General features: G+C 39.5%; 3 protein-coding genes across 6 annotated transcripts in view; 2 read left to right on the top strand and 1 right to left on the bottom strand.

Annotated features, from left to right (window-relative positions):
* On the bottom strand, positions 1-26,185 carry ERMARD (ER membrane associated RNA degradation). Of its 2 annotated transcripts, none has more exons than XM_050972095.1 (18): positions 23,785-26,185; positions 15,294-15,462; positions 14,043-14,182; positions 13,446-13,547; positions 12,209-12,298; positions 11,685-11,782; positions 11,020-11,156; positions 9,562-9,676; positions 8,915-9,017; positions 8,439-8,468; positions 7,849-7,916; positions 6,926-7,097; positions 5,923-6,006; positions 5,072-5,151; positions 4,465-4,593; positions 2,787-2,996; positions 1,785-1,898; positions 1-1,224 (listed from the first exon to the last, which is right to left on the bottom strand). In XM_050972095.1, exons 2-18 carry the CDS (start codon positions 15,460-15,462, stop codon positions 1,065-1,067), a joined length of 2,001 nt encoding a protein of 666 aa, XP_050828052.1. In that variant the 5' UTR covers positions 23,785-26,185; the 3' UTR covers positions 1-1,064. The 2 variants fall into 2 exon arrangements, with proteins under 2 accessions (XP_050828052.1, XP_050828053.1); XM_050972096.1 differs by lacking the exon at positions 23,785-26,185 and adding an exon at positions 16,305-16,542.
* Positions 16,724-22,065, top strand: DYNLT2 (dynein light chain Tctex-type 2). Its single transcript, XM_050972099.1, has 4 exons — positions 16,724-16,787; positions 19,156-19,305; positions 20,112-20,270; positions 21,622-22,065. The coding sequence occupies exons 1-4, from the start codon at positions 16,752-16,754 to the stop codon at positions 21,730-21,732; spliced, it is 456 nt and encodes a 151-aa protein (XP_050828056.1). The 5' UTR covers positions 16,724-16,751; the 3' UTR covers positions 21,733-22,065.
* PHF10 (PHD finger protein 10) overlaps positions 23,186-26,193 on the top strand; it is an 18,690-nt gene continuing 15,682 nt past the window's right edge. For 2 of the 3 annotated variants that reach the window (XM_030236582.2, XM_030236581.2), the window contains exon 1: positions 23,512-23,653. In XM_030236582.2, coding sequence (XP_030092442.1) covers positions 23,585-23,653 — 69 coding nt within the window. In that variant the 5' untranslated portion in view covers positions 23,512-23,584. Of the gene's footprint in view, positions 23,654-26,193 lie in introns of all 3 variants that reach the window. The other variant, XM_030236579.2, reaches the window with a different exon arrangement.

Genomic DNA, 26,193 nt, shown 5'->3' with positions numbered 1-26,193 from the left:
CAATGAATAAACCAAACTAGTAATTCTCTAGCTGTGATTTCCAGTCAAGAAACACTGCAAAGAAGCTTATTAAAATGTAACTTGAATCTTTAATCCTTTGTAGAGCCAAACATTCTCCAGACATTACCCTCTAATTTTACTCTCCATAGGAGAAAGCAAATGGAGAGACATTGGTGATCTTCTGTGAATCTGTTCTTCAACCTATGCATTCATTTGAAGTTCTACTCTTTCATGATGAAAAAGGGGGAGAATTTATTTTGAAAAACTAAAATATTCAAATTAATACTGTGTGATATAAGAGGATAACTTTCTAAGACACAGTAAATATGTGTCTGTTAGCATGTGCATGTGCATTTTCACATTTATTCTGTATGAAATTAATTAACTAAATATGTTTTGAAATGAGAAGATGAAATTTAACAAAACAAACACATACCCTGCAGAAGTATCCTTCTGCAGAAGTATCCATCCTGTTCCTTTAAATCCTCATCTATAAACAACTGGTTACTGTATTACCAGCTCTGCCTCAGAGTTCAGAGCAAGAACACACTGTTTACAACTAATAACAACCAAAGATGCCAATGAGCACTATTTTAGGATTAAAATTCATCATTTCTTAACCTGTTGATCACAGTTTCTGACATAATATCTGATGTATTCCAAAGTAAAAAATTACTTTTAGGGTTTAAAAATTTCCAGAGCTTTTTATTCACACTTTTTTCTTAGGTATTTTTCAGTACAGTAGGAAACAAAAAAAAAAAATTACAAAAAATATAAGAACAATCAATGTACAATACACAAGATATATTTACAATAGAGCTTGTATCATCCTGATTTAGTTCACAGTAAATCTTTTTCAGTGGATATGACAAACAACATTTTCTCTGGAACTCTGCTCATTCATCTCCAGCATCAGCAGCTACCTTCTGATAAAAAGAGTAAATTTTGCATCCAAAATTTGAAAATGACTTATGAAATTTGTCTTTGAATTAGACTTATCAAATATGAGGTCTCTGTAACTGTTTAGCTATAACAATGTCCTGACAATCATAAGCCCATTTCATTCACGTAGGTAGATGCATTAACATTAGCTTTCTGTCACTGATTTTCTTTATTTTTATCAAAGTCTTCTTTGTAAGTTCCATGGTTTCATCCCACTTGTTTTTGTCAGGGCTCGTGTATGTGACCAAGTTCTCCGTGTATTGCAAGACTGACTTCAAAAACCTATGAGAAATAATGTTAGAGAAAAAACTCCTTTAAGGATTTAAAAAGAAAAATTAAAAAAAAAAAAGACAAGAATATTGCAATGCCTGACTTAAAGCTGCAAACATCTTCAGGTTTCCAAATCTCCCTCAGGAGGATTGGATATTCATTACATCAAGGTTTCCTCTACTTTTGGAGAACCACTCCCTCCTTCTCACACAAAGATGGGAAGATCTTCAGAACTGCAATTAACACCACCATAGAAAGAATACAGTGACCAAATGTGTGACCAGAGTTTTCCCCAAAGAGCTTCCTTTGCTCTCTTGGTCAAATGTTTCACAATGTACGTGATACCCAACCAGCTGTTAATTAACACACAAGGAGTAAAGTCAGCAACATATTGAATGCAACTTTTATGTATTAATATTCCCTATCTACACTTCAAGAAAGTTATTTTAGCTCCTGAGTGAACATTGTCCAAGGTAAAATTATGACTATAATGATGAAAAATCTCTACAGTACAGATCAAAATGGAATTCTGGGGCAATTCCTATTTTCATAAAGTAAATTTAAATACTCACTTTAGATACTGCTGATAATCAAAAGGATTCTTCTTAGAAACTGAATGAACACTGACTAGTTCCAGAGTAATCATTAGTAAGATGAGCCGCAACACTGGAGACAAAAATTTAATGCTAGAAATAAAATAAAAATACTTAAATAAACAAACTAAAACCAAATTAAAAATAAATCAATAATATTTAAAAAAATAATAAGACTTCTGCACCCAATCTAAATTGCTGGATATTGCAGAATTGGGGGAAAAAAAAGACTATGAAATATCCCTAAGCAAAGAGCAGAGCAAATCCCAGAAAAGTAAACAAAGACTATAAACTGAAAATAAGGGGGAAGACAAGGCAAATATCTAAGATTCTAAAGAAAAACTTGTGACCTCCCATTAATCCATAGATAATAAACTACAGTTCAACTGAATCACAAATGTGTATCATCAGGTGTCAGTTTAAGCTATATTTCTTAAATAATATGGTTAACATTTTTAGGAACTTTACCTTGCCAGTAACACAATACTTATAAAACTCTGGAGAGCTCCCATGATTACTAAAAAATTAATGGAATGTTAAAATCTCTTCTATCTATAAAAAGCCTGATTCAGGTGTAATGATAAAAAGCAGTAAAATAAAGTAGATAAAATCTTCAAATCAGTTAAACCTATAGCAGTCAGATAAAAATTGAATGGCATTTATATACCTAAATAGGAAAATCCAGAAATTAAAAAAACAAACAATCTAACATCCAAGCAGTACTGAATTTGAAAGCTTGTGATTTGCACTGACATAATCTAGCAATGACCCTTAAATTGTTCTCCAATTTGAGATTTTCTTGTTATTTCAGTATTGCTACTTAATAACAACCTGGTTGACACGACTCTGAAATGGTGAACAAGAACACGTGAACACTGTGGACTTTAAACTTCCAAGTGAACCACTGAAAGGCAGCAACAGCAGCGTGCAGCCACTCTCTCATAAACCTAACCACAGAGTAAAGCAAAACCAGCTGCCCACCTGTTCAGCATCCGCCCATAGTTGTGCCTCTGGCGAGAGCGCAGACTCTTGTTAAGCCACTGCGCGTATCTCAGCCCAGCGCCGGCAATAACCTGTTGGGACACTTGATGGCACTGCGCGCTTATTTTGCGGAGTACCACCACTGCTTCCAGGACAGGTCGTGGGGAATACAGCGTGCAAATGCGTGTATCACTAAGTTCCACCAGCAGCCTCCAAAACGGAAAGGGATTTTTTTTAACGTCAATCTTTTGTTAGCTGGATTAAACATCAGATACATTTCATATTAAGTGCGGTTTGACTCATAATGTTTTAATTCAGAAAACCTGGAAACAAACTGCCCTTACCTCATGACTGAAAAAAGGCAAGGATCTGTGTAGTAGGAGCAGTGATTGTGTTTTCTATCACTTTATTGAATATAAATGCAAAACTGATTATGATAAATATGTTTCCCATTTCAGATCAAAGAAACACAACCACAATAAACAAAACTGCCTGGCTGAAATTATACACTTAACGCATCAAATCACAGCAGGGCTGTGGTTGAAGCCTCCCACCATAGCTCAACTCACAATGAATTAACCTCCACCAAAAAAAAACTCACTACAACAAATGCTCATAATTAGTACTCCCATTAGTGTGTGGTCTTTCTTCTGGGCAGAACAAGAAGCAGACTCAACATTGCATAAAATGCAGGTGGTGAGGCCATTTTTTTTATCAACACCACACCAGATCATGCTTTTTTTAAAGCTCACAAATATATTTCTGCTGTCATATCTGCTACACTAATGTGTCACATATTACTTTAAACACTCTGTTCTTATAGAAGTATTTCTTCATCTCCCTCATGCTCAGTTTATCCCTGAGATAGCAAAACATTAATGACTTGAAGTGATAAAGGCAGAAAACTCTAAAGGTCTAATATTTCAATAATTAGGCTTCTTTCCTCCAAATAATAAATTTGCAGATTGGTGGGTATGAGGCAGAAGACCCACATGTTATATAAGTAAAGCAATGGGAAGAATCCTCTTTGCTCTACGCCACCCATGCCTAATGGGTTTGATTAGGGGTGTTTTGCTCCAACATATTCATTCAGTTGTGAGAATCTTAAGGCTGCTCTAAGAGGGGCAATTAAAAGTCAAACTATTTTGATTACCATTCCAAACTGGAGATTGGAACTAACACACCTCCAAGTCTGACACCAAGTATAACCAGACATTTTCTCTTTCCAAATCATGGTATTAAAGCATGAAGAATAGAATTACATAGCTGTGTATTGCCATTTTGAACACCACACACAGCTGTGACACCAAGCACACTAAAATGATTTTCTGATGCAGTTTTAACAAAAGCCATACTAAAAACCAACCTAATCTAGTAAGTACACAAATATTTAAAGTATTTTGCTTTTGTGGTCTGAAAAAAAAAGGTTATTTTTTTCAGTCTAATTTCCAAGTAAAATCTCTACTGTAAATCCAAAATGCCTCATCCTTATTTTGAAGATGATGTTAAGCTGCAATCCTAAAATTTTCAGAATAAATCAGCAGCAACACTAGAAAAATGCATACAACATTTCAAGTATTTATCTGCAAACAGGGACAGCATAATTTAGGTTTGAGAATTCTTACACTGGGCTGCAAGTAGAAGCTGACAACAGGAACCAAGAGGGCATCAAACTCACCTCTCTGTTAGGACACTATTGATAGGATCGTCTGAACTACAGCAGTTCTGGGGCATATAATGCTGCAACTGAGATATAATTTCAGATACCATCAAAATTAAAGTATTAGTTTCAGCATTTCCTTCCAACCTTAAAAACAAGGGAGAAAAAAATAATATTTGACACTATAAAATGGTTAAGTACTCATTATTTCTTAAATGGCATAGATCAAGATGCAGGTTTTTTCGGATAGCAGTGTATTCAGCATACACTCTTATTCTCTCATATGATTTCTTTTCCCTCTACCTTACAAGCACGATTTTCTTTCTCCAACTAAAGCAACCTTTTCTCCTTGTTAGCAATATTCAGAATCCCTCTTAATTCTCCATTCATAAAAAGCCTACAGTATACTGATTATATGATAGATGTATTAAATTTTCTTCTCTCAGCTCTAAACAAGTACAATATCTTCCAGTGATACTATTAATGACTTCCTCCTTTTCAAATGATGATAGAATGCTATATGCTTTTTCTAACTAATATCTTGTATAAAGTTTCCCACTGGTTACCAAGTCCTTTTCAGAATAAGTTTTTTTATATCTGGTGATCTTATACAGCACATACATACCCTTTAATCTTTTGTACTTGTTCCTCAGGCAATGTTGCCAACTCAGGCCATAAATGGATGCTCTTCATACATTCCAGCACCTCAAAAACATGTCATGAAAAATGTTTTGTACAGTACAGACTTGCTTTTCTTAGTGGCCCATTTAGAAAAAAAACTGCAACAGGCAGTAAGTTATTTGTTCACAAGTCATAACTGTGTAAGCCAACTTAATTTGTTAAGGTTTAGGTTAGAGCAAAAAGTCTGGGTGTACATGTCCATGCTAAAACATTATCTGAACAAGCTAATTTAATATTCTATGGTTTTTTTAAAAATAAAAAATTAACTAGCATGACTTCTGCAACACACTGTTTGCATGCTGTTGAAAAGTAAAAGAATTAGGTATGTCTACTGCAATCTCAAATCAATAGAGAAACATCCTCAAGCAGTTCATTAAACTGCTTGGCAGACAACTACCATGACGGAATCTTAATCAGCTGGCCTTCATACAGTAAAAAACTTAGTAATAGCCTAATCCTGGAGACAGGACCTAGCAGTGTTCCTGATCTAAAAAAGCATATGGAGATTAAGAAAACTACAGAAAAGCAAACACTCAGGTAAGAATAAAGCTATTTAGTGATCTAGAACACAAATATGTATTAATTGCATTAACAGGAGTGTGCATAATTATACCTCATTTTAGCATCTGTGATTTCCATTTTTTTTTATTTTTCAAAATAAACCAAAAGAAATAATAAAAACTATGTAAGGTTTGAACTTTTTTTAGACAATCAAAGCATGAAGAAAAGAATTAGATAATTTTGAGGATTCACAATTTTAAGGACCACAATGCCGTCACAGATGGAAGTACCTACCTGTTTCTTGAGTCGGGAAATTGGATGAAATCGGGATTGGTAGCAACTTGCACAGTTCATCAGTGGTTTCATGAGCATGTGTTCCTGATTTACAAGATCACAGACAATACACAACAGTTTCTCTAAGCTGTCCTAATCATATGCAGACTTAGGCTTAGACTTCATTTTATGCATGCCACCTATAGCACTGATTTCAATAAACACTTCCAAATGTCTAAGGGCTGAAAGAAGTAATCAGCACAATGAGTGGTTAAAGCCTAATTTCACATATTTTAACTATGAAGCCTGACAGCAGCTGACAGAAAAGCAACAAAGTATTCTCTTAATGCAGCAGCACACAATACATCTTGAGAAACCAAACAAGAGCTGCAACTAATAAATGGAAGATTTATCTCATAGGTTGCTGCAAAATATTGAAAGAAGCAATCTCACATATAAACAGGAAACTGGGGAGAGCAAACACAATAATTGCTGATGTTGAGAAACATAGTGCTAAGCAAAAAGTGTTTAAAAATTCATAGTGTAAGTATAGATACAAATAACACTTCCATTAGCAAGGCACTATTATTTACAGTGTCTCAGGAAAAGAAAATCTCGACAGCTATACACTACATAGCTATACCCACACCTCAGTGGGTGAGCCACAGATGTTCTACATACCTTTCAGATAATTCTGCAGATAAACAGGCTAGTTCATCAATACAATTTGACAAAATTAAGTGGAATAATTATAATTTACAGATCAACCATTTGAATAAGGACTGGTTTAGCCAACAAATTAAGGTACAGCAGGAAAGGGTAACATTTTGGAAAACTTTCTCTACTTATTTCACCACAAAACTAGGCAAAAACATACTCTGACTTTTTTTTTACTTGGAGGAATATTTCATTTGCACAAAAAGCAGTTGTCAGGAAAGATTCAGTCATAAAACTCTATCTAAAATTATATTTGGTATCCAAAATAACAAAAAAAAATTTCTGAGAACAAAATAATGGTCCTTACCTTAAGAGAAAACACATCCTCATCTGAGAATCTGCAGAGAATTGTAATAGCAAATCCAACTATTTGGTTAGCTATTTCTCTGGGAAATGTTTCTAGATTGATCTCTCCATGGCTTAAACGATCTCTTATACGTGGGCCCTCCTGGTGGTTCAAGAAATCCCAAAGGAAGTCCTGTGGAAACACACACCAACAATACAGAATTCTATTCTATCTGTATTCATACAGAATTGTGTGTATAGAATATCTCTGAAAGACAAGTATGTGACCATGTCTATATTATAGGAACGTCCAGATATTCAGAAAAAACCCAGTGCAAACTATACCTGCAACATACATTCTGTTAATTGTGACAGTTAACAGATTTCCATCAGCTTTTTGTCCCAGGCCCTTCACAGCCTCACTGCCTTTGGCAACAGGACAGTAACCTCAGATGTCCCCTATACTCTCAAAAAAACTCTAAACTCAACTCCTCTAGTTTTCCTGTTCACGATCTGTTTGGGTAGTAAGATGCAGAATGTGCTCTGGTAGGTTTGAGCCACATTTTTGTGCTATTTACCCAGACAGTTTAAGGCATATCTCACAAGCAATCAGGAATAAGTTTTGAGATTTCCCTGTATGAGGTTTCAGTTCTTCTTTTGCTCCATTCTGCTGAACTTCAGGAGTCTAAAGACAAATATCTCTGAGATGCTTATATTTCAGAAAGAAAGCTAGTCCCACATCCCAATGCAATATGGCTTGTCAGCTGTGACTTTGTATCCTCCACAATAAAAAAGGCTAACACGCTTCTAAAGTTCTAAGGTTCTAAGCTGCTGGACATAAGCCATATGAAATAACTGAGTATTAGGCATATCATAAAGATTATTACTTCGTGAAACAAACAAACAAAAGACAATGATGACTAGAGCACTTCCAAAACACTTTCCATGGCAGGCTCTTCAAGAACTACAGGTAGCTGGTTGACTTCTTCATTATCCAAATGCTTTGAGAGCATCTAGGAAAAAAAATAATTTGAATAGACACTTATTGAATTATTGAAGACCATATAATCAAAGAAGCACCAACTAAAATAGTTTTCCTAATCTGATGTGTTTTCTGAATAGTTTTCCTAATTCTGCTGCTCTAGAATCAAGATGCCTAATTACTGACAAACAACTTGAAATAATCCAATCAACTTCTAAAACTGAGGATTTATGCTGGCAAGATTTATTTGTATTTATTTTGAATAACTGAACCTAGGAAAAATAGCAGAATGTTTGTTTCTGTGGAGTGATGAATTTCAAGCTAAAAACATTTAGAAAAAAAATAGTCTGTTTATTACAATTTGCATTCATTTTGATATTTGCTGAAGCATTCAAAATTAAAAGTGTTTACTGTCCACCATCTTTTATTTGGGAAACAAGTTAGAAATAATGACATATTCAACAAAAGAAAGTGCATTCTTTACTCTAGTAATGGGAAACATGCATGGTTTAAATTCTGACACTGATATATATTAAGAAAAAAATCACAGTACCTCATCAAAAGTGGTATAGAGAGCAGAAGACTAGAACAAAACACAAATAATATTATTTGGTTTTCAAACAAAATCAATTAACTAGTCATGTATATAAAAGTTTAGTTTATTCATTTGGATGTGATACCAGAGGTGCATGAATAGCAAAAAAGTCCCCTTATGCATGAAAAAAGGCACTTTGAGATCTTGTGCAGAGTTTTTTAAAGCAAATATATCATGTCCTGCTTTTCACCCTAAACTACTGTTTCTGAACTTTAATCTTCCACTACTTTTTCAGTCCTTTATAGAGGCAGACATTTAAAAAAACATTAAAGGCATTCACAAATCTCAACTGGAGATCTGTAAATAATGTTCCAAAATTGATTGAAATTTTGTGGGGTAAATCTGTAAATGGTTATAGACACTGGACTTCTAGAGTAACTCTTTTGTAAATATTGTAAGCACTAAATGATAATTGACTTTAGACAAAAGTTTACCTCAGCCGTTAGCAATCGATTTGGACACTTATTAGTTGTAGTGAAGAGCAATCTAAGTCCAGTTTCCAGCTGAGGAAGTAAGAGAATCACACTGTCAGCATACCTGAAAAAGTAACAGAGATATCCAAAGGGTGTTTTTCTTCCTTATAAATATAAACCATTTCAGCGTTACAGTCTCGAGCCAAACAACCCTGACAAAATTCTTTTGTAATGCACTTTGTAAACAAACAATAAATGACTACCTGTGCCAAACAGGAACTGACCACTGAACTCAAGCTCAGAGATGAGAATAACTGACAAAAATATGGAGCATGGGAGAGGAAAACAAAACAATATCCTTTTTTTTTAAATTCAAAATATGTGTGATTTAACACATGAAGGTTTATTTCCACTAGCTTTGTAAACCTCTCCTTTTTTGCTACATCTCCAACAGCTCTTTTTGGGCTTCAAAATATAGTTTATAATCTTAGTTGGCACAAAACAAAGCCATAACTCAGCAAACTTTCCAAGAGATCACCATAACAAAGCATAACTATATGCTGTGAAGTAATTTAATATGGAGCCTTGGAATCTGCAAATGCAGTTATAAAAATACAGAATATATTCTTTTTAGTTCCTATTTAAAAAAAAAAAAGATAAAATCTTACCTGCTTTGCTTGAAAGCTGTTAAAGCAGCAATCCAAAATGGTAACATAATTTTTAATACAAAACTGGACAGTTTTACAAGTTCTTCAGCTATGGAAAGTATTTCACTATTAAGATCTGCAAGTTAAAAAAACAACATTGAAAAATTGCATATAGTCTACACTTTACTAATGAATCTTAAATATTTCACTGAAAATATGATGTTATTTCAACATTTGTAAAGGGAAATTTAAAAGTTATCCAATTTATTTTAACTATGCAAGTACAACAGTAGCCATATTTAAGATCAGAATTTAAATATGTAAGATTGCATTTGTGGTGATTATATAAAATCATAGAGTAAAACCAGTTTAAAAAGTCATGTTTGCTTTTCATTGAACGACTACATAGCAACTGGACCCAGCTTCTGTTGAGTTGTTCTCTACCTACGTCAGTTACTTTAAAAAAGTATAATATTTATGAATCATTTTTATTCAGCCAGAATCAATACAGTAGTATGAACATTTGAACATGAGCACGTTGTTACTATTTTATCAATTTTCTGTGTTGAAAGTACAGCACTATAAACTAACACTTCATACTTCAATGCTACCATGTAATGAAACCCACACTTATAAGTTCATATTATAAATGTCTTATTGACAAGAAAGCTTAAGATGATAAGTGTAACTTGATTGCAGTAAGTGTTTTTTCAAAGCCAATCAACTGCCATAAGATTTACACGACATAATTATTGGAATGTTATCAGCTTGATTTGGTTCCCAAAAGCCCTGTCTCAATTTCTTGGACAGTTGTTCTACTGATTATAAAGCACAAATTGACCATGATCACCACTGACACCAAGATCCCCTTGGATCTTGGTGTCAGTGGTGATCATGGTCAATAAGTGCTGTTATTGCCTTAAAATAGTAGGAATAAACCTAACAAGGTCTGTGGACAGGAAGAAGCATTTAATCTGGCACTTAAAATCCTTCCCTGAGAAATGCATTAGTGTAGTAAAGATGTGTCACCATCTTTTATTCTGTTTCAACACTACCTCCCCTGTAAGACTCAGGGCACTCCTGCTGGGACCCTTGCAACTGGAACCCATTGATTCTGAAAAGAGTTAGATTTCATAAAGACAAACTGGATGACTGTTACATGAAATTAATTCTCATAATCTAAAAAATGTAACATACAGTTGAAGTCTTTTAGAAGCAGTCATATTTCACGTTTCAACGTCTTCCAATTATTTTAGAATGCAGCAGTTTTTTACTCAATAGTCAGTGAACTGTCTGTCTACATACTAAGAAGTTGTCCTACAAGCATGATTGTTCATCTAATGACAGTGTATACAGGTATCTTAGTTAAGATTTAATCTTGGAACTCTGGGAAATGCATTATTTTCAACAGCACTTTTGGACAAGGAAACAACAGCAAATACAGGATAATAAAAAATTTGCTAGTGGTTAAATACTTGCCTGGAAATGCATCAAGCTCCTCTAAGCTAATGAAGATCACATAAGGTCTATGTACTAAAACACCTTTAGTTTGCAGAAGATAAGTCTGTAACAACTGACCCAATCCTGCAGTTAAAAAGAGCAGCATAGCACAGTACCTAGGGAGAATACCACAATATATTAGGAAAGCTTATACAAAGAAATTTTTCTGCAAAGAACCAACATTTGTGAGTTAGGAACAAAGGGGTTTTTCCACTTCTAAAAAATACTCGGAATGTACTCTCCCCATCTAAGCAGGAGCACTTAATAGTTAATTGCATTCATAAGTGTGAAAAAAAGAGTAAGATTAGATAAAAAGCATCACTGTATTCTACATTGGCTGCTGTTGCTTCTCCTTCTACCCCATTACTCTGTCTTTTGATCCAAGTTACTCCTCACTGCCCTGACTTTGAAAAAAACCCAAAACTTTATTGTTTTCCCTAACAGCACAAAACCCGCTGGACCTAATACCGGACATCTTTGTAACAGCTGAAGTATTCTATGGAAATCCATTTCCAAAAGAAGCAGAAGCTGCAATGGAAATTTATTTTCTTTCCCATTAGAGAAGTAGGGGGTTACTAACCACTTTCCAAGAACCCACAAGTCTGACTGGTAAGAAAAGGAGTGTTCTTTTCCTGGTAACTTACTTGGCAGGAATTTCCTGTGGTGATGCAAATCCATGCCACAAAACATTACGAAGGTTCAGACCATGTGGAGATCCAATGAATACCTTCAGTACATTCATCTAATTAATAAATAAAGCAATACTGCATGAAGAAATCTATTATTTTTCACCTTTTTTACCCTTCTTACTTTTATTACCTTTACCTGGCAGAAAAGTTCAGAAGTTATTAAGAAGCTACGTCTACTGTCAAGATGACTGGCCACCACTTGTCACAGTGACAGAAACTCTTTACTTGCAATTCCCAGTATTCTCCGAAGGAGAATCTCTCAGCTTATTTGTACAGGATATGTAATATAATATGGGAAGAATCAAACTAGTTATTAGACATCCCAAACAGTTATGACAGGCAAACAAATGAGATCAAGTTTAGTTCTTACTTCTTGTAGTATAAATCCAGTGTAATTTAATGCAAATAAACACAAGGTACATTGGGTAGGAAGAAAACCAGCTCAGTAGTTATTCCTTGTTTCAAAACTATGTACTTACTACAGCTTGTCCAAAGACATCTGCAAGCTGCTCAGATGCAAGCAAGTCTCTTAGAAGGAAAGGACAATCATTACCCTTAAGCAAATACACCTATTAAAAAAAAAAAGAGTAGAACAGATAATAAATAATTTATTATACTCCTTTGTATTTCAAACCTATACCTTGACTATTTTATCCAATAATCATTTGCATTATTGTAAAAACACTAACCAAACAAAACCCACCAAATCCTTAAAAAGGCTTTAAATTTTGTAATTTCATAACAAATTAAAATTTAGACAACATATCAGGAGAGAGTGGATATTTAATGTGACCATAGTTAGGCTTTTCACAAGGTCTGCACATACACTGCTTCTCTTCCAAAAAATCCCACAAAAACCAATAAGGCACAACAAGAACACCCAATTAAGGGAATAAGCTCTACCAAGGACAATGTATTTTGTTTCTACAATAGAAATTTATAGAGTCTGTCATTGTGAAAGGGAGGAGAATTGTGGTTCGTCTTCAGATTCAGACTGTTCTATAAACTAGACTTTATCCTTGTTGGACAGTGATGGCATCTCAATTTTCAACTGCTATCACACCTTCCATTCTTTGTACTCTCCCTGACATTTTTCTCCAATCTTTGGTGATTTTTTTTTATTGAAAAAAATACCATGCCCCACAATTGGGCAAACCGGCCTGTGAGTTAGCCCACTGCTCTTTCTCTGTCATTTCCTTCTCCAGAATTCCTCATAGATATTGAACAGCTAGCCATTTTAACTTACCTGGCTGTAAAACAGCCCAGCAGCAAAAACTGTTTAAGTAGCTGTTTCTCCCTTCTCCCTAGGGAAGAAGTTACCCAGTAGCCTGTTTTTCCAACTGCATGCCACCCCTCACAGAAGTTAATAAACCATCAGATCTTCTGTGGAAGCTATACTACCCTACTTCAGTTAAGGAGATCAAACTAATAAAGATCTACTGTGTGCAGTGATCAATCAAACACTTCTCTTTCCTAATTAAATTAGTAACAGCACTCACACAAGCAACTCTACAAGCACTGGTGAAGGAGCCCCACATATGTTTCCATCAGCACAACTGGATCCAGGAAAGAACCTCTGTCCAACTCAAAATGCGTGTGGGCTATTAGTGTACTACTACAGAACAGGGTAATATCAATTTTTTCAATGTACAATTAAATCCAAGAGCTCATTCCCATCTTATAAAGCCAAGATAGATTCCTCATGCTGGCACTTACGTCACCCAAGGCTCGCTCCAAGCATGATGTTAGTTTCATTAGGCCAAGAGCAACTTCTGTAGCTTGTGTAGATTGCAAAACATCAAACACTTCCAGAAATACCTGCACAATGGGGGAGACGAAGAATGTTGTGTTCAATATTCAAGAGGAAAGATCACATAGCCAATATCACAGAAAAAGCTGAATATTCCTCTGTGATAGTTGCTATGCAAATGTAGAAAGAAAACCATGCCAAAGAAATGAAAGTGTAGCTACCTGGAGAGAAATTTCCCCAGAGTACCTCTTGATATTTAGTGCCTGACATATCTAAAATTACCCATAATAACTTTACAAGGTAAAACTTGGCATTAGGCACAGATTATTAGAAAAACAAAATCGTATAAACTAATGTTAGAATAAGCCTAAAGCTCCTCATGTTGTCTAACACAAAATCTAATTACAAAGTCAGAAAAATTACAAGCAACCATATATAAGAGAAGGACGATCAGTTACAAATTCTAAGCATTTTGGGTCATGGATGTCTCTTCTATGTTCTCACATTAAACTTCCACAAAGAGTTCAGGTGCCAAAATACAAACTTAACAGAAATTTTCATACCTCTGTGCAGTTTGTCCAGTGGAACCACGAGGCATACTGAATTACAAACTGCTCCTTGGTCAAAGATTTGAAGTATGAATTAACAGATTCACAGACAGGTCCTAATGATCGTATGCTTTTGATATAATCCACGCTTTGACCTTAAATTGAAAAACAGAAGGTGATTAGGGTACCAACCCTCCTGAAGGTCTAATATTTTAAAACTCACTAGGGACAAAACCTGCTACAGTTTGTGTACATATTTAGTACGGACAGTTTTATCCCGACTATTTTAGCACAACCAATGCAATACAATTTACTGTCCAAAACACCACACAAAAAAGGTATTGAAAAGTAAAACTGCAATGCAAAACCAGGTAAGATCAAGCACCTTCTCTGAATAGAACAAAAAACAATCCCAAAAATTCTACCCCAATAAAAACTTAACACAACAAAATATGGAAGTAAAGAGGATCACTATGTTCTGCTTTTGTTGAAACGTGAAGAACCTACTAGAATTTATACAGAAATTCCATACATCAAGCTGGAAGCTAGTGCAGGCTCAGCGAGAGTCAAATTGCATCACTTACAGCCTTTAAAGAAGGCAAATGGATGTGGTACCTTAGAGTGTGGTATCACTGCCTCTTTTTCGTGGAACACTTTTAATAGGAAAATAAATTCTTCTGGTTTACTGAAAGATATTTCTACCACCTCTGGAAACTAATAACAGAGCTTTCATGATGTAATCTGGCAAATTAAAATTCAATTAATTCATCAGGACATAAATACTTTGTTTTGGTTAAAAAACAGCTACAAACTGTCCCACATAAAAGGGACTGTACTTCTGTACAACGGAAAGCTGGGAAACACCAACAGAAGCAACAGCAGCAATACTGCTGGCCCCAGCCTTTTAAATTTAGCACAAAAGTAATATAAAGAACACAGAACAAGACAATTATGGGGTTGGAGAGAAGCAGAACTGAACCCCTTATGTTACAGGCACATTAAGCTGGGAACCAAGATGAAGGCAAAGTAGGAGCTACTTAGGTAGCACAGATTACCCAAACCTTAGGAGCCAGCAAAAGCCAAATACCAAAAGCAGATGAAAAATTTAAAGCTCTTTGTAGATATGAAGTCTACATAGTCTAAACTGCAGCAGAGCTAATAGTGTACTGTAACAAAGTGTCACAACTCAGCTAGGATTGCTATGAGCTGTACTGAAATTCTGCATCAGTCTTACATGCATCACTACTACAGCAGGTAAACACCAACCTGATTCAAGGTAACACACATGCTCTGAAACAGCCCGCCAACAAACTTCCCCGTTTCCAGATAAAATATTATTAATATCATAGGTGTCTTTCTTCTCAAATCCAAGTTTGCAAATCACATAGTGCACAGGTTGAGAAAGGCAAGTAGTGATTGAGTCTGGCAACTCCATCTAGAAGAAACACAGAGAAAGAATCCTTCTAACAAGAAAGCACATGAGAACAAAAGACATTATTAAAACATACCCATCAGCACTGCTACACAGACAGTAATACAGTGCCTGTAAACAAGCTGCTTGGGTTTGCAATGCAAGTTTCATTCACATACGTGATGAAAGGAACTCTCAACCAGAACCACCTTCATAAAACTGAGGGAAAGCATTGCTCTGTTTTCACAAGGTCAGGAGGGTGAATTTCAGAATGGTTGTATCTACTGAAACCATGGTAAGATAGACTGAAGCAAAATATCCCAGTTTATATAAAAATGTTCTGCGTTTCTCTGAGCTTGCAGAGAAACTGATGCTACTTCAAGTAAACCAAGAGCATCAGTCCTGAAAACCAACAAGATCCTTGGAGGGAGGCAGGGGAGTAACACGTGAATTCCGTAGCAATGTTAGTGCAATTTAACCATTCATGCCATTTTCACATTAGTCTAAACACAAAAATGGACTGATTCAGAAGCACACATTTAAATTTTAAAAACTGCACAGATAAATCCGCCCATGTTAACAAGCATGAAAATGCTTCTGATTTAGTTAAAAGACTCACACTTCATTCATTAGGCAGACAAGAAATTGTTTGATAATGAAGTACCACAACTAATAATAATGAAAAATATGCCGTTAAATTAAAAACATTTTTCCTCTCTAATTGGGTGGCAGAATTGACCTTCACATATGCAATTTCTGAATTCATGGCTTCCAGGAGAGAAGAAATATATCTATAGCTGTCAGCACTGAGCAAGGGTAACAGTTCCCATCGGAAACCGCTACTAGCTGCCATCTGGAGTACCTACCTGCTATCTAAAGAAAAAGAAATTTAAAAATCTACAATGTTCCTAAGACCATATCTTAGGATCTATCATTCAGTCCGTGTTAATTTGTGCCTCTTCCCCTTCCCGCTCGCCGTTTCACTGTCAGAGACAGAAGGCCAGAGCAAAACCTGCACCACCGCCGCCACCTTTTACTGCCATCACTTCTGTAAAACGGGCCAGGCTCGGGGTGGGGCGGTGACCTTCGCAGGGAGAGCGGGCTGGCACTGGCAGAAGCGGGGCAGGGCAGGGCAGGGCAGGGCAGGGCAGGGCAGGGCTGTCCCCACCCCGGCCCTTTCCCGGGCCCGGCCCGGCGCCCCGCTCCCGCCATGGCCGCCGCCGGCTCCGTTACCGCTGCCCGCGCGCGTCGCGTCACGGCCGGCTCGCGGGCAGGGCCCGGGCCGCCGCACGCCGCCCAGCGGGACCACAGCCATGGAGGCAGGGAAAAAGCGCCAGGATAAAGACACGGTGAGCAGCCGCCAGGGAGAGGGGCGGCTCCTGGGGTCTGAGCTGGCCGGGGATGAGGCACCGCCGGGAGCGAGGGCAGCGGCCCAGGCGCGGGGGATGTGATGCCCGACTGAGGCGGGGGTGGCGGTCCGGGCCTGCGGCGCTTCAGTTGGCAAGGAAGGATGGGGCGTGGAGAAGGCGGGATAAAAGGTGCGTGTGATCTTGTCAAAACTGGTACCAGGAATGCTGTTCCCTCTTGGTTCGCGCCCGGTTTGGGATAGCTCGTGCTCTTTCTGCTTGCTCCGGTGTGATGTTGGCTCGTGCCCTGCGGCGGGCGTGCTGCCTCCGGCGCTGGGAGCCCGAGGTGCTGTGATGGTAAAGAGAAGGTAAAGGCGTCCTGCCTTTGGTGGGGCACTCTCTCCAGCTCGGGGTGCTGCTCTAAGCTAGAAGCCGTACCCTCTTCTGAAGGAATAAACAATAACTTTTCCCTGTTTGGTTTAACAACTAAAACCTATTGGTTGTTAAAATGAACTTACTAACAAACAGAATTTCACGTAAATAGCAAAAACTTTTTTTTTCTCTTAGCATATTTCCTTCCATATGTCCAAAGTTAAGCCAATGTACTCGAGTTGAGTAGCCTAAACAACAGGTGTTTTTTGGTCAAGTGCTCAAATGCAGTCAGTTCTCGAACTTCTGAGAATTTTATTCACAGAAGGTGCAAATAATTTACCGAAATGTAATTGAAACATTGTGCTAAAACTTGGGGGTTTACTGAGTATTTTATACAGTGATATACAGAAGAAGGTTTATTTACTAGCCACATCTGTAGAGAAATCAAGGTTTTTGATTGCCTCACTAGTAAATGCAATGACTTTTTGCAAGTGATTATGGAAACTACTGTCACTAATAATGGCCGGTAAACTTGTTAGAAGTGGTGTGCTATAGACTTGAATTTTCTTCCATCATTAATGATAGAGGTTGAAGGTGGTGTAGCTCAAGCTGAATGACATCAGCCAAGAATCACTGCTTGGACTGCACCCTTTTTCACATGTTCATTGTTACTCACATGGAGGGGGATGCTCATTTGAAGACTTCAGCTGCAAGACTTGAGGCTTGTGTTTTTAGAGTAAATGCTATTCAGAGTTCAACAAACACCAGCCGGCAATTTAAACTAAGAGTGCCAACATCACTGCTTTTAAGTAACTAGAGGACACTTTAGGGTCATGTCCACAGTTGTTGACAGAATGAATGTGCAAGTGATTTCATAGAGAAGAAACTGCATTTCTTCCCTGATTCTTAAAACTCTTCAGATGGAAAGAGTTGTGAGCCCCTGAGTAGCACATCTTCTAAAATAATTCTCATTAGACTTTTATATTATCCATAGGTGACTTTTTTTCTGTACTTCTTAGCATAAGCCTTGCATTGTGATGTTATTTCACCTTTGAGTTCTTTTCTACTCTCCTGAAAAGGAACTGATGATTTTCTCTCAATGTTAGGTTCTAGCAGTAGTCAGGAAATGGAGCTGAGACTGAAGATTCAGTGAAATGTGGTAGTGGTTTGTTAGGAAGTAGCAGGTATGGAAGACCATTGCCTGTGAATTTGTTATAATCTGATTGGTTCCTTGTGCTTTTCTGTCTCTTTCTTTGTTACTATTTTACAGTTCTATTTTAAGCCACCGTGGTGGACAGCAGGTGACATTTTTATCACAACATCAGACTTACTTCTTGCATTCATAGAGGGACAAGTTATGTTATGTGTGTTGAAAAGACAGAGTATACAGCTGGATGGGGAGAAAACATGATCTTCAGGGATCTGGTTTTAAGTTCCAAGCAAAATTACAAAGCTTTGCACACCGGAGTTTAATTTTTCCTTTATTTTTTTTTAAATGAGCAAATTAAATCATCATTACATAAACTTCTATTTTAGTAACAAGGAATAAGGACGAGCAAAATGAAGTAGTAAATGAACCAGGTCTGTATTTTGGGTATTGTGTAGGCTATTTGAATGAGAAGCTTGAACTTGTGGCTAACAGTCTTGGATGGGTACATTAATATCTGTGTATTTTTCCTTGGAAAAGGGAGTGGATTCAGGGTGGTAATATGCTGTATCTGATTGATGAGTTTAAATGCAAAGTTCAGTTGGATTTTGCTGGAAAAGAATTTAAAATTCAGTGGAAGTCAACCACGTCTTTTGTTTCAGGCAGAACAGTAGTTAAAACAGCCAGAAGATGATAACCAGCTTCTAGCTTTCTGTGGGTTTTGTTAACATATTCCTAGACTAATTGTTGGAGTTTTTTTTCTCTTAGTTGTACACCATAAAGTATTATTTAGAGTCTTAAAACTTAAAATATTGACATGTGATGTGAATTTTTTCTTATTATTTTGTACAGTCAAAAGGAAAAAAGCCACCTCAGGATGCTTCAGGCACGGCTCCAACAGAAGGAAAGGCAAAGTCAAAAAGCCGTAACACATACAGACTGGAGCCACGTACTAAAGTTCAGGATGACTTATTGAGAGACAAAGCTCAAGCAATACTAACAGTATGGTATTATTTAAATTACTTGTCTCTTTGCAATAGCAGCTTGTCTTGCAGAAGTATTTACAGAACAGTGAATATTGCATAAACTTAAACATGCATAAATCTCTGCAGTATTTTGAGTTTTGGCACATGAATGTAATGTGAATGTACTCCGTTTTGCAAAGTGCAGAAGGGCCTCTGTGAGGTCACTACTGAGCATGTGCTCTTAAGTGAAGCTGAAGCTTCATAAACTCTTGCATTTTTTTAAATCATATTGAGCTACAGCACAGTTCAAAGTACCATAATCCACAAAATGTCCAGTTAGCAAAGGATCATGACATCAAATCTGTGGATTTCTATTAATTTTCTAATATCACAAGACCTGCATAAAATTACTTGGTATCCTTGACAGTCAGACTGGTACATACACAAATTAAGCAAATATGTTGAGATAATCCAAAGTGTTAGTGGTATTTTGAACAATTATAACCAGATCTTTTTAATTCCACTGTCTGGAAGACATATCTTGTGTATTTGGAACAGATATTTGTAGCACTGCTTTCCAGTGAACTGAGCCCAAAAAATGAAGAGTACTCTCCTGATTGTTAAATGGAAATTGGCTGGGAATGTGTGTCACCTTTAAAAAAACAGGTAAAACATTTCAGGGTAAAAGGAGTGCATCCTTTGCTATTTGAGACCATCATCTGTACTGACTATTCAATTCATTAGTTCTTCTCATGTTCTTGTAATGAAAATGATTGTAAAGGGTGTTTTTTGCAAAAGACTACTAGAATGAAAACTAAGATCTTTCAAAATTGTTTTTGATAGAATAAACTACAAGAAGCCACATACGATGGAGCTTCTAGTCCCTTCTTGTGTGCTTCAATATCAGAAGAAATATTAAATGCTGTGAAGGAATTGGACTATGACCGATATAAGTATGTGGTATCAGTGCTAATTGTGGAAAAGGCAAATCAGGCAATGATTGTAAGCAAATATATTATTTGTTACACCTTTTGAAAATTAAAAACAACTTTTAGAACTGTGTGTTATCTCCTAGATGTTCTTTCAGCAGCTTAACTTGTTTGAGGTGGTCCTGAAGCTTTTACATTCTTTATGGGTAGTAGTATCCCAGGTGACAACTCAAGATGCTGCTGTGATTCTGCCTAACTCTCTGAAGTTCAGCATGTGTTCAGTAAGTGGTAAACAGCCCCAGCTGCACTTTCCTGTCATCCACTTGTTTCTGCTGCCTGCTGTGCCAATACAATTCCATGACTTCAGTGAATTTTGATTTTCTTTGTCCGGTGTAATTGGATCTCCATTTGGGTTCTGGCATTCCACGCAAGATGCTATGCAGTTCTAGTGTGGGGTGTCATGGAACAGAAGGGTGGCAGGGAACTGCAGGGTGGATGGTAACTGCAGCTGCCATCAGACATGCTCCTGGGACTTCAAATTAACACCAGTCATCTGAACTTGGAACACCTAAATTAAAAGGATTCTAGATTGTGCTGTGTTGGTATATAAATTTAGAATTCCAGCTAGCTTGGAGCTCCCATTGGCATTCAGAATGCTTTTATCTGTCTAGTAGAGTGCCAAAGAACACTTCTGCTTTGGAGTGTTCATCATCAGTTCTTAAAACCTGATTGAAACCAACCTGTGTTTCGTGAGTTACATAAAACAACGTTTGAAGGGTTCCGCTTCAGTACCAAATCCAGTTTGTGAGGTGCCTGCATCTACCTGCTTTTCTGGTGCCATGCCACAGTACGCTGCCTCTTAAGGGGTGTTTTGACTGAGGAGCTGTAGGTGCAAACAGATTAGTGAAGTGGTCCAAGTTAACTTTTTTCTCCCAAGGAATATGTTTATTTCAGCCATCAATTCACACAGTTTAGCTTTGAAAACAATTTTATCAAAAAGGCTGAGAGCCCAATAAATTTACAAGTAGGCTGTAGTAAGCTGGAGGTGGAAGAGTGGGGGATGTGACTGCTTGCTTGTATGTGTTACCAAAACTGATGTCTATTCATACTGACATTCAATTGCTTTTGAAGGGATGCTTTTACTGTGTGTTAAATTGTAACAAGTGAACACAAGAGAGAATTGGGGGTTTGGTGCTGAGATTTTTGGATCTATCTGTGTGGGAGCTTTACTGTGATGCAAGAACATGTATTTAACATTGAATAAGAATTGTTAATTTTATTTAACTTTTGCATTGTTTTTAATAGTTGTAACTCTCCTAATATGATTAATTAGCATTTAGATAATGCTGGGTGTTCTTTAAAAATAAATAATAAAACTGCTGTATATAGGTTCACTTGTAACTTTTTATCTTTTATCCCTTTAGGTTGCCAGCAGATGCCTCTGGGATGCTGAAAGAGACACTTGGGTTTCAGCTAAATGTGAAACTGATACATTTATTGCACTGGCTTTGGTAATGGCTTGTTATTATGACTAAAACTCTGAAAGTCACAGCTGCATTCGTGCATCACAATACATGGTATATTTGAAAATTTTCAAAACATCATTATTTTAGTATTTATATTTGTCCTATTGGTGTTGGCACATTCAAACTGACATACAGTTGAGATAATTTTGCTCGGTTTTGCTCTGTTTAAAAAAAAAACCCAAACAAAACTGCTTTGGAAATGTTTATGGTTGAGTACATATGGGCTTCATCTGTTGTAATGCTCTGCTGTGGAAGTGGGAGCAGCTGGTGTAAGGCCAAACATTGCAAAATTTTGAATGTTGCTTGTCTCTTGAGTGCCTAGGACTGTTCACCAATGCTTATATGCAGTTGCAGGTATCAGTTTTCTTAAAAGCATGCTTTTTGTAAGAAAAGTAGTGTTCATTTTTAATTTTCGTAGTTGGTATCTATGATAAAATGCTGGTCTGCCTAGAAACTTGGCTGCGAGGGAAGCTGTGTTTTGCAGTCCTAGAAACTTGTGCACATTTCCAGCCGTTTGCCTTGAACGAAGTGTAAGTTTAGTTATTAGGTTCCCCGGGTCATGACCTTTGGTTAAGTATTGCCTCGGGTCTGGTGGGTGGACAAATACTGAATTGAGCGAGTTAGGTCACTTTGATCTAGGGGCTTCTGGAGGACGATAGGATCAATCGCAAGGCTATTGAGAATTGGTCTGTAACTGGCAAGGGGCAGCACCGATGGTATTTTTTTAAATGAGAATGTGAAGTGTGTAGGCATGAGCTTTTGGATCTGCCGTGCGTGGAAATCTAGCTCTGGTGCCTTTGCCGCGTCCGTTCTATTGTTGGGAGCTGAAAACCGCAGACGGGGCGGGGGTATTTCCCAACGCCCCGTGGGCAGCTTGGGTCCGAGCGCCTTTGGAGCCGCGGCCGGGCACACCTCGGGGGAGGTGAGCAGCCCGGGCCGTGGGTGGGCGCACACACGAGGCCGGCGGAGCCCCCGGCCAGGGGCGGCGCCGTGGCTGGGGCGCGGCCGAGCGCTTTGTTCGCCGGCGCGGGGCCGTGCGCGCCCACGGGGCGCGACTGCGTGCGGGCGGGTGCGCGCGCCGCCCCGGTCGCCGGGACGAGGGTCGTTCCCGTGGCGGGCAGGGAGGGCTGCGCCTCAGCTCCGCCCGCTCGTACCGGCGGGACCGGTACCGGCACCGGGAGGCGGCGCGGCCACGGCGCGCAGCGGGCTCGGCGCGACCGCGCAGCGGCAGGGAGCGGCCGCACGCGCCCTCCCTCCGTCGCAGGGGCGAGCGCGCTCGTAGCGGCTCCTCCGAGTGCGCCCCCCGCCCCCCGAACCCCCCTCCTGCGGGGGCTGATGGTTCACAAACGTAGCTCGTCCCCGGCTGACGTTCCCGGAGACGGGAGCCTGCCGGCGGAGCGGAGCAGCCCGGCCCTGCTGGGTGCCAGCTCCCGCGCTCGGCGCTGACCACCCCGCCGGGGGGATGCTGCCCCTCCGTCCCGCGCTGCTGCCCAAGCGCTACCGCGGCGGCTCGGCTCCGCGCTCGCGGCCGGGCCGCGCGGCCGCCCGAGCGACGGCGGCAGGAGGAGGAGAAGGGCGCGGCGGCGGCGGCAGCACCGGCGGCGACGGATCCCCCGCGCCGGTCCCGCGGGGCGGCGCCGGGTCGGTGCGGGTGCCGGTCCGGCGGCGCGGGCCGGGGTCGCCGCGGGCTGCCCGGAGGGGGGCGGAGCAGGAGCCGCCGCGCCCGTGCGCGCGCTGGCCGGTAGGGGCCGCTGCCGCTCCCCGCAGGGCGCGGGGGGGCGGGGCCGGCGGGCGCGGCGCGAGGCCCGGTCGCGCGGCGGCGGCGGCGGCGTCGCTCCTGTTGGCCCAGCCGGCGGCGGCCATGGCGGCCGTGCTGTCCCCGCGCCTCTGCGACAGCGACCCGGCCACGCCCGGCGCGCAGTCCCTCAAGGTGAGAACGGGTGGCGGCGGCGGCCACAGAGCTGCGGCGCAACAGCCGCCTTGGCGGGAGGCCTCGCGCGGCCCCCGCGCCTGGGCGCCCCGACCCGCGCCTCACACCCGACCCGCTCGCCCCGGGCTCACCTCACGCCCGCTGGGGGAGCCGGGCGGCGGTGGGCGGCCTCCCGCGCCCTGGGCCGAACTTTGAGCACGGGTCTGGAGCTGGGTGCTCGGGGCCGTCCTCCTTCCCAAAAGTCCCTCGGCGTCTTCCCGGGGGCGGCGCGGCAGCTGAGTGCTCACCGCGGCAGCTCCGCAGCCGGGAAAGTTTGGGTCGGGCCGCGGGCAGTTCCGCGTTGGCCCTGCCGGCTGCTCCCGCGCGTCCCGGGCACCGCGGGCACTTGTGGCGCCAAAGACGGCCGGCGCAGATCGGCAGTCGCCCTTTGAAACACGTCTCGGGCAGTTCAGGCTTCTCGATCGCTTAATAAAGCAGCGTTACGTCGATCTTACAGTGACAGACGTACCAGAAGTTTGTAACGTCACTATGTTTCGGAAGGACTAACAAGCTTTTTACAGAAGCATGCCCCTTTTTCCCTGAGGGGAAAAAGGGGCTTTTTTGGACAGTGCTTGACTTTTCATGTAAAGAGAGCCATAGAGCTATCCCTTTTTTTGTTTTTGTTTTTGAACAGTAAAGGTGGTTGAGCAGCATTGTGCCTTTAGATTGCAGATGTTTTCTCTTCATATACTAAGTCGTCTGCAACAAACTCAACTTGTGTGATTGAATTTCATGAACTTTTAAGCAAAGAAGGGAGCAACTATGGAAATGGATCTCTCTATGTTATGGATACTCATACTTTGTAACAGTACCGAATATAATCAATGAAAAATTACAAAGCCAAGGGAGAAACTGATACCAGGCACTTCCACCAAACTGTCAAGTTGAGATCTATCTTTTAATGACGTTTTGAAGTCTTGGAAGTTTTGGTATACTAGAGGGTTGCTTTGGCCCTGTTCAGGTCTTTGTCTAGCAGTTAAAAGGATTTCGAGTGCATTAATATTCTTGTGGGAAGTAGAAGTGAACTACCGATGAGACAGCTGTGTCATAAAATACTCTAATGCCGTGTTGATTTGATTGGGGGCTGCTGCTTCATTCGTCTCAGTTCACACAGGATATTCTCAGTAATACTAAGAAGTGGCATTACTGCTAATGTGAGCGGAGATGCTGCACACTGCTTTTTTTAAGGATGGCTGCACTAAGAAAACAGTTCCATTAAAATTTGCTTTACAGTTTTTATAAATGTGTGAAAGATGGTTTTGCTCCTTAAAGAGGAAGAAGAATATTTGTAAAAAGCTGCAGAAAAGAAGAAATAAGCCAAAAATCCAGGAGACAAATGCTTTTTGTCTATGGCCTGTCTTGATTATAACGTTGTGAAATGTTACTTAGTAAAAGTAATGCATTCTTTTTTTGCTGGAATATTTTTAAATTGATATTTCAAGTCATATGTTAAGTAAAAAATACTAGAATGAAAGACATTAGCAAATGTCAATTATCAATTAGCAATTATCATTGTTGTCATTTCTAAATAAGTAAGTATAGTTGGGCTTGATCCATTTGTTTCTTACAGGTTAATTCCTCTTGCTTAAACTTTTCACAGCAGTTAGGTAATTGCTTCTGTCGCTCTGCTCCACTTTAGAAATTCAAATACTTAAGTAACTGTTAAAAATTTCTGCTTTCTGTATCTCAGTTATGATCAGACAGGGTTGGTCACTAAATGCTTTGAGATTGTTGATTATACAGGTAGGAGTTGCACGACATTATGGGACAACAAAGCAGTGAAAAACACATCAACTGAGTCACTGTCTTCTAGATTTTACAGAGCTCTTTGTTTTGCTTTGGTCTTTTTTTCCTCCTCTTCATTCTTTATTCCCTTTTGTGGTATTGATCACTTGACGTCTGAATTGTGACACCTGTCTGGATGTTCCTCTGTAAGAGCCTTGTTGTCTTCTGTACCTGTTGTAATACAAAGTTAGGTTTTTTCTTCCATACATTTTTTCATCTCAAGACACAAGTCTTTGCTACTTGCTAGCAATGATAGTTTTTGTAAACTGTATACCTATAAACTCCTTTGTTGCTTTCAGTAATATGTTCCCTGATTTTGTAAGCATCAGCTCTTAGCAAGGAGTTGGGGTTTTTGTTTTGCACTTGCTTTTCGGGTGGAGTGCTAGTCTGGTCAAGTGCCAGAAGTAGTTTACATCAGGAATTATGAACTTGGTGGTCAGAGCTACAGCTCAGTCTATTCAGAACTCTAATTGCACCACAAGTGAGAAGCCACCCAGTTCTTCTGTGCTACCATGTGTCATGCAGGTAGTTGGGCTACCATAGTTTATAACAAAGAATAAGTTGTTATGTAGACTGTCCTGTGAGTTGTTTAGGACTGTCATAGAATAGCTTAGCAGTTCAAGTATATTTAAATTGTGGATTGACTTGCAATGTTTTTTGTGTTTTACTTTATCTTTGGAGTAGTCTAATTTTTTTAATATTTATTTTCATTTCAG

The sequence above is a fragment of the Serinus canaria genome, chromosome 3 (assembly GCF_022539315.1).
Source record: "Serinus canaria isolate serCan28SL12 chromosome 3, serCan2020, whole genome shotgun sequence".
NCBI classification, from domain to species: Eukaryota; Metazoa; Chordata; class Aves; order Passeriformes; family Fringillidae; genus Serinus; species Serinus canaria.
Note: the sequence above shows the minus strand (reverse complement) of the source record. Positions and strands in the feature narration are given on the sequence as shown.

Excerpts from the sequence above, each read along its gene's own strand:
- ERMARD (XM_050972095.1), bottom strand. The coding sequence starts at position 15,462 with ATGGAGTTGCCAGACTCAATCACTACTTGCCTTTCTCAACCTGTGCAC. Across the intron at positions 7,917-8,438 it reads TCTATACCACTTTTGATGAG|ATGCTCTCAAAGCATTTGGA; the intron begins GTACTGTGATTT and ends TTTTTTTCCTAG. Across the intron at positions 5,152-5,922 it reads TTTCCCGACTCAAGAAACAG|GTGCTGGAATGTATGAAGAG; the intron begins GTAGGTACTTCC and ends CATGTTTTTGAG.
- DYNLT2 (XM_050972099.1), top strand. The coding sequence starts at position 16,752 with ATGGAGGCAGGGAAAAAGCGCCAGGATAAAGACACG. Across the intron at positions 16,788-19,155 it reads AGCGCCAGGATAAAGACACG|TCAAAAGGAAAAAAGCCACC; the intron begins GTGAGCAGCCGC and ends TATTTTGTACAG. Across the intron at positions 20,271-21,621 it reads AGGCAAATCAGGCAATGATT|GTTGCCAGCAGATGCCTCTG; the intron begins GTAAGCAAATAT and ends TTATCCCTTTAG.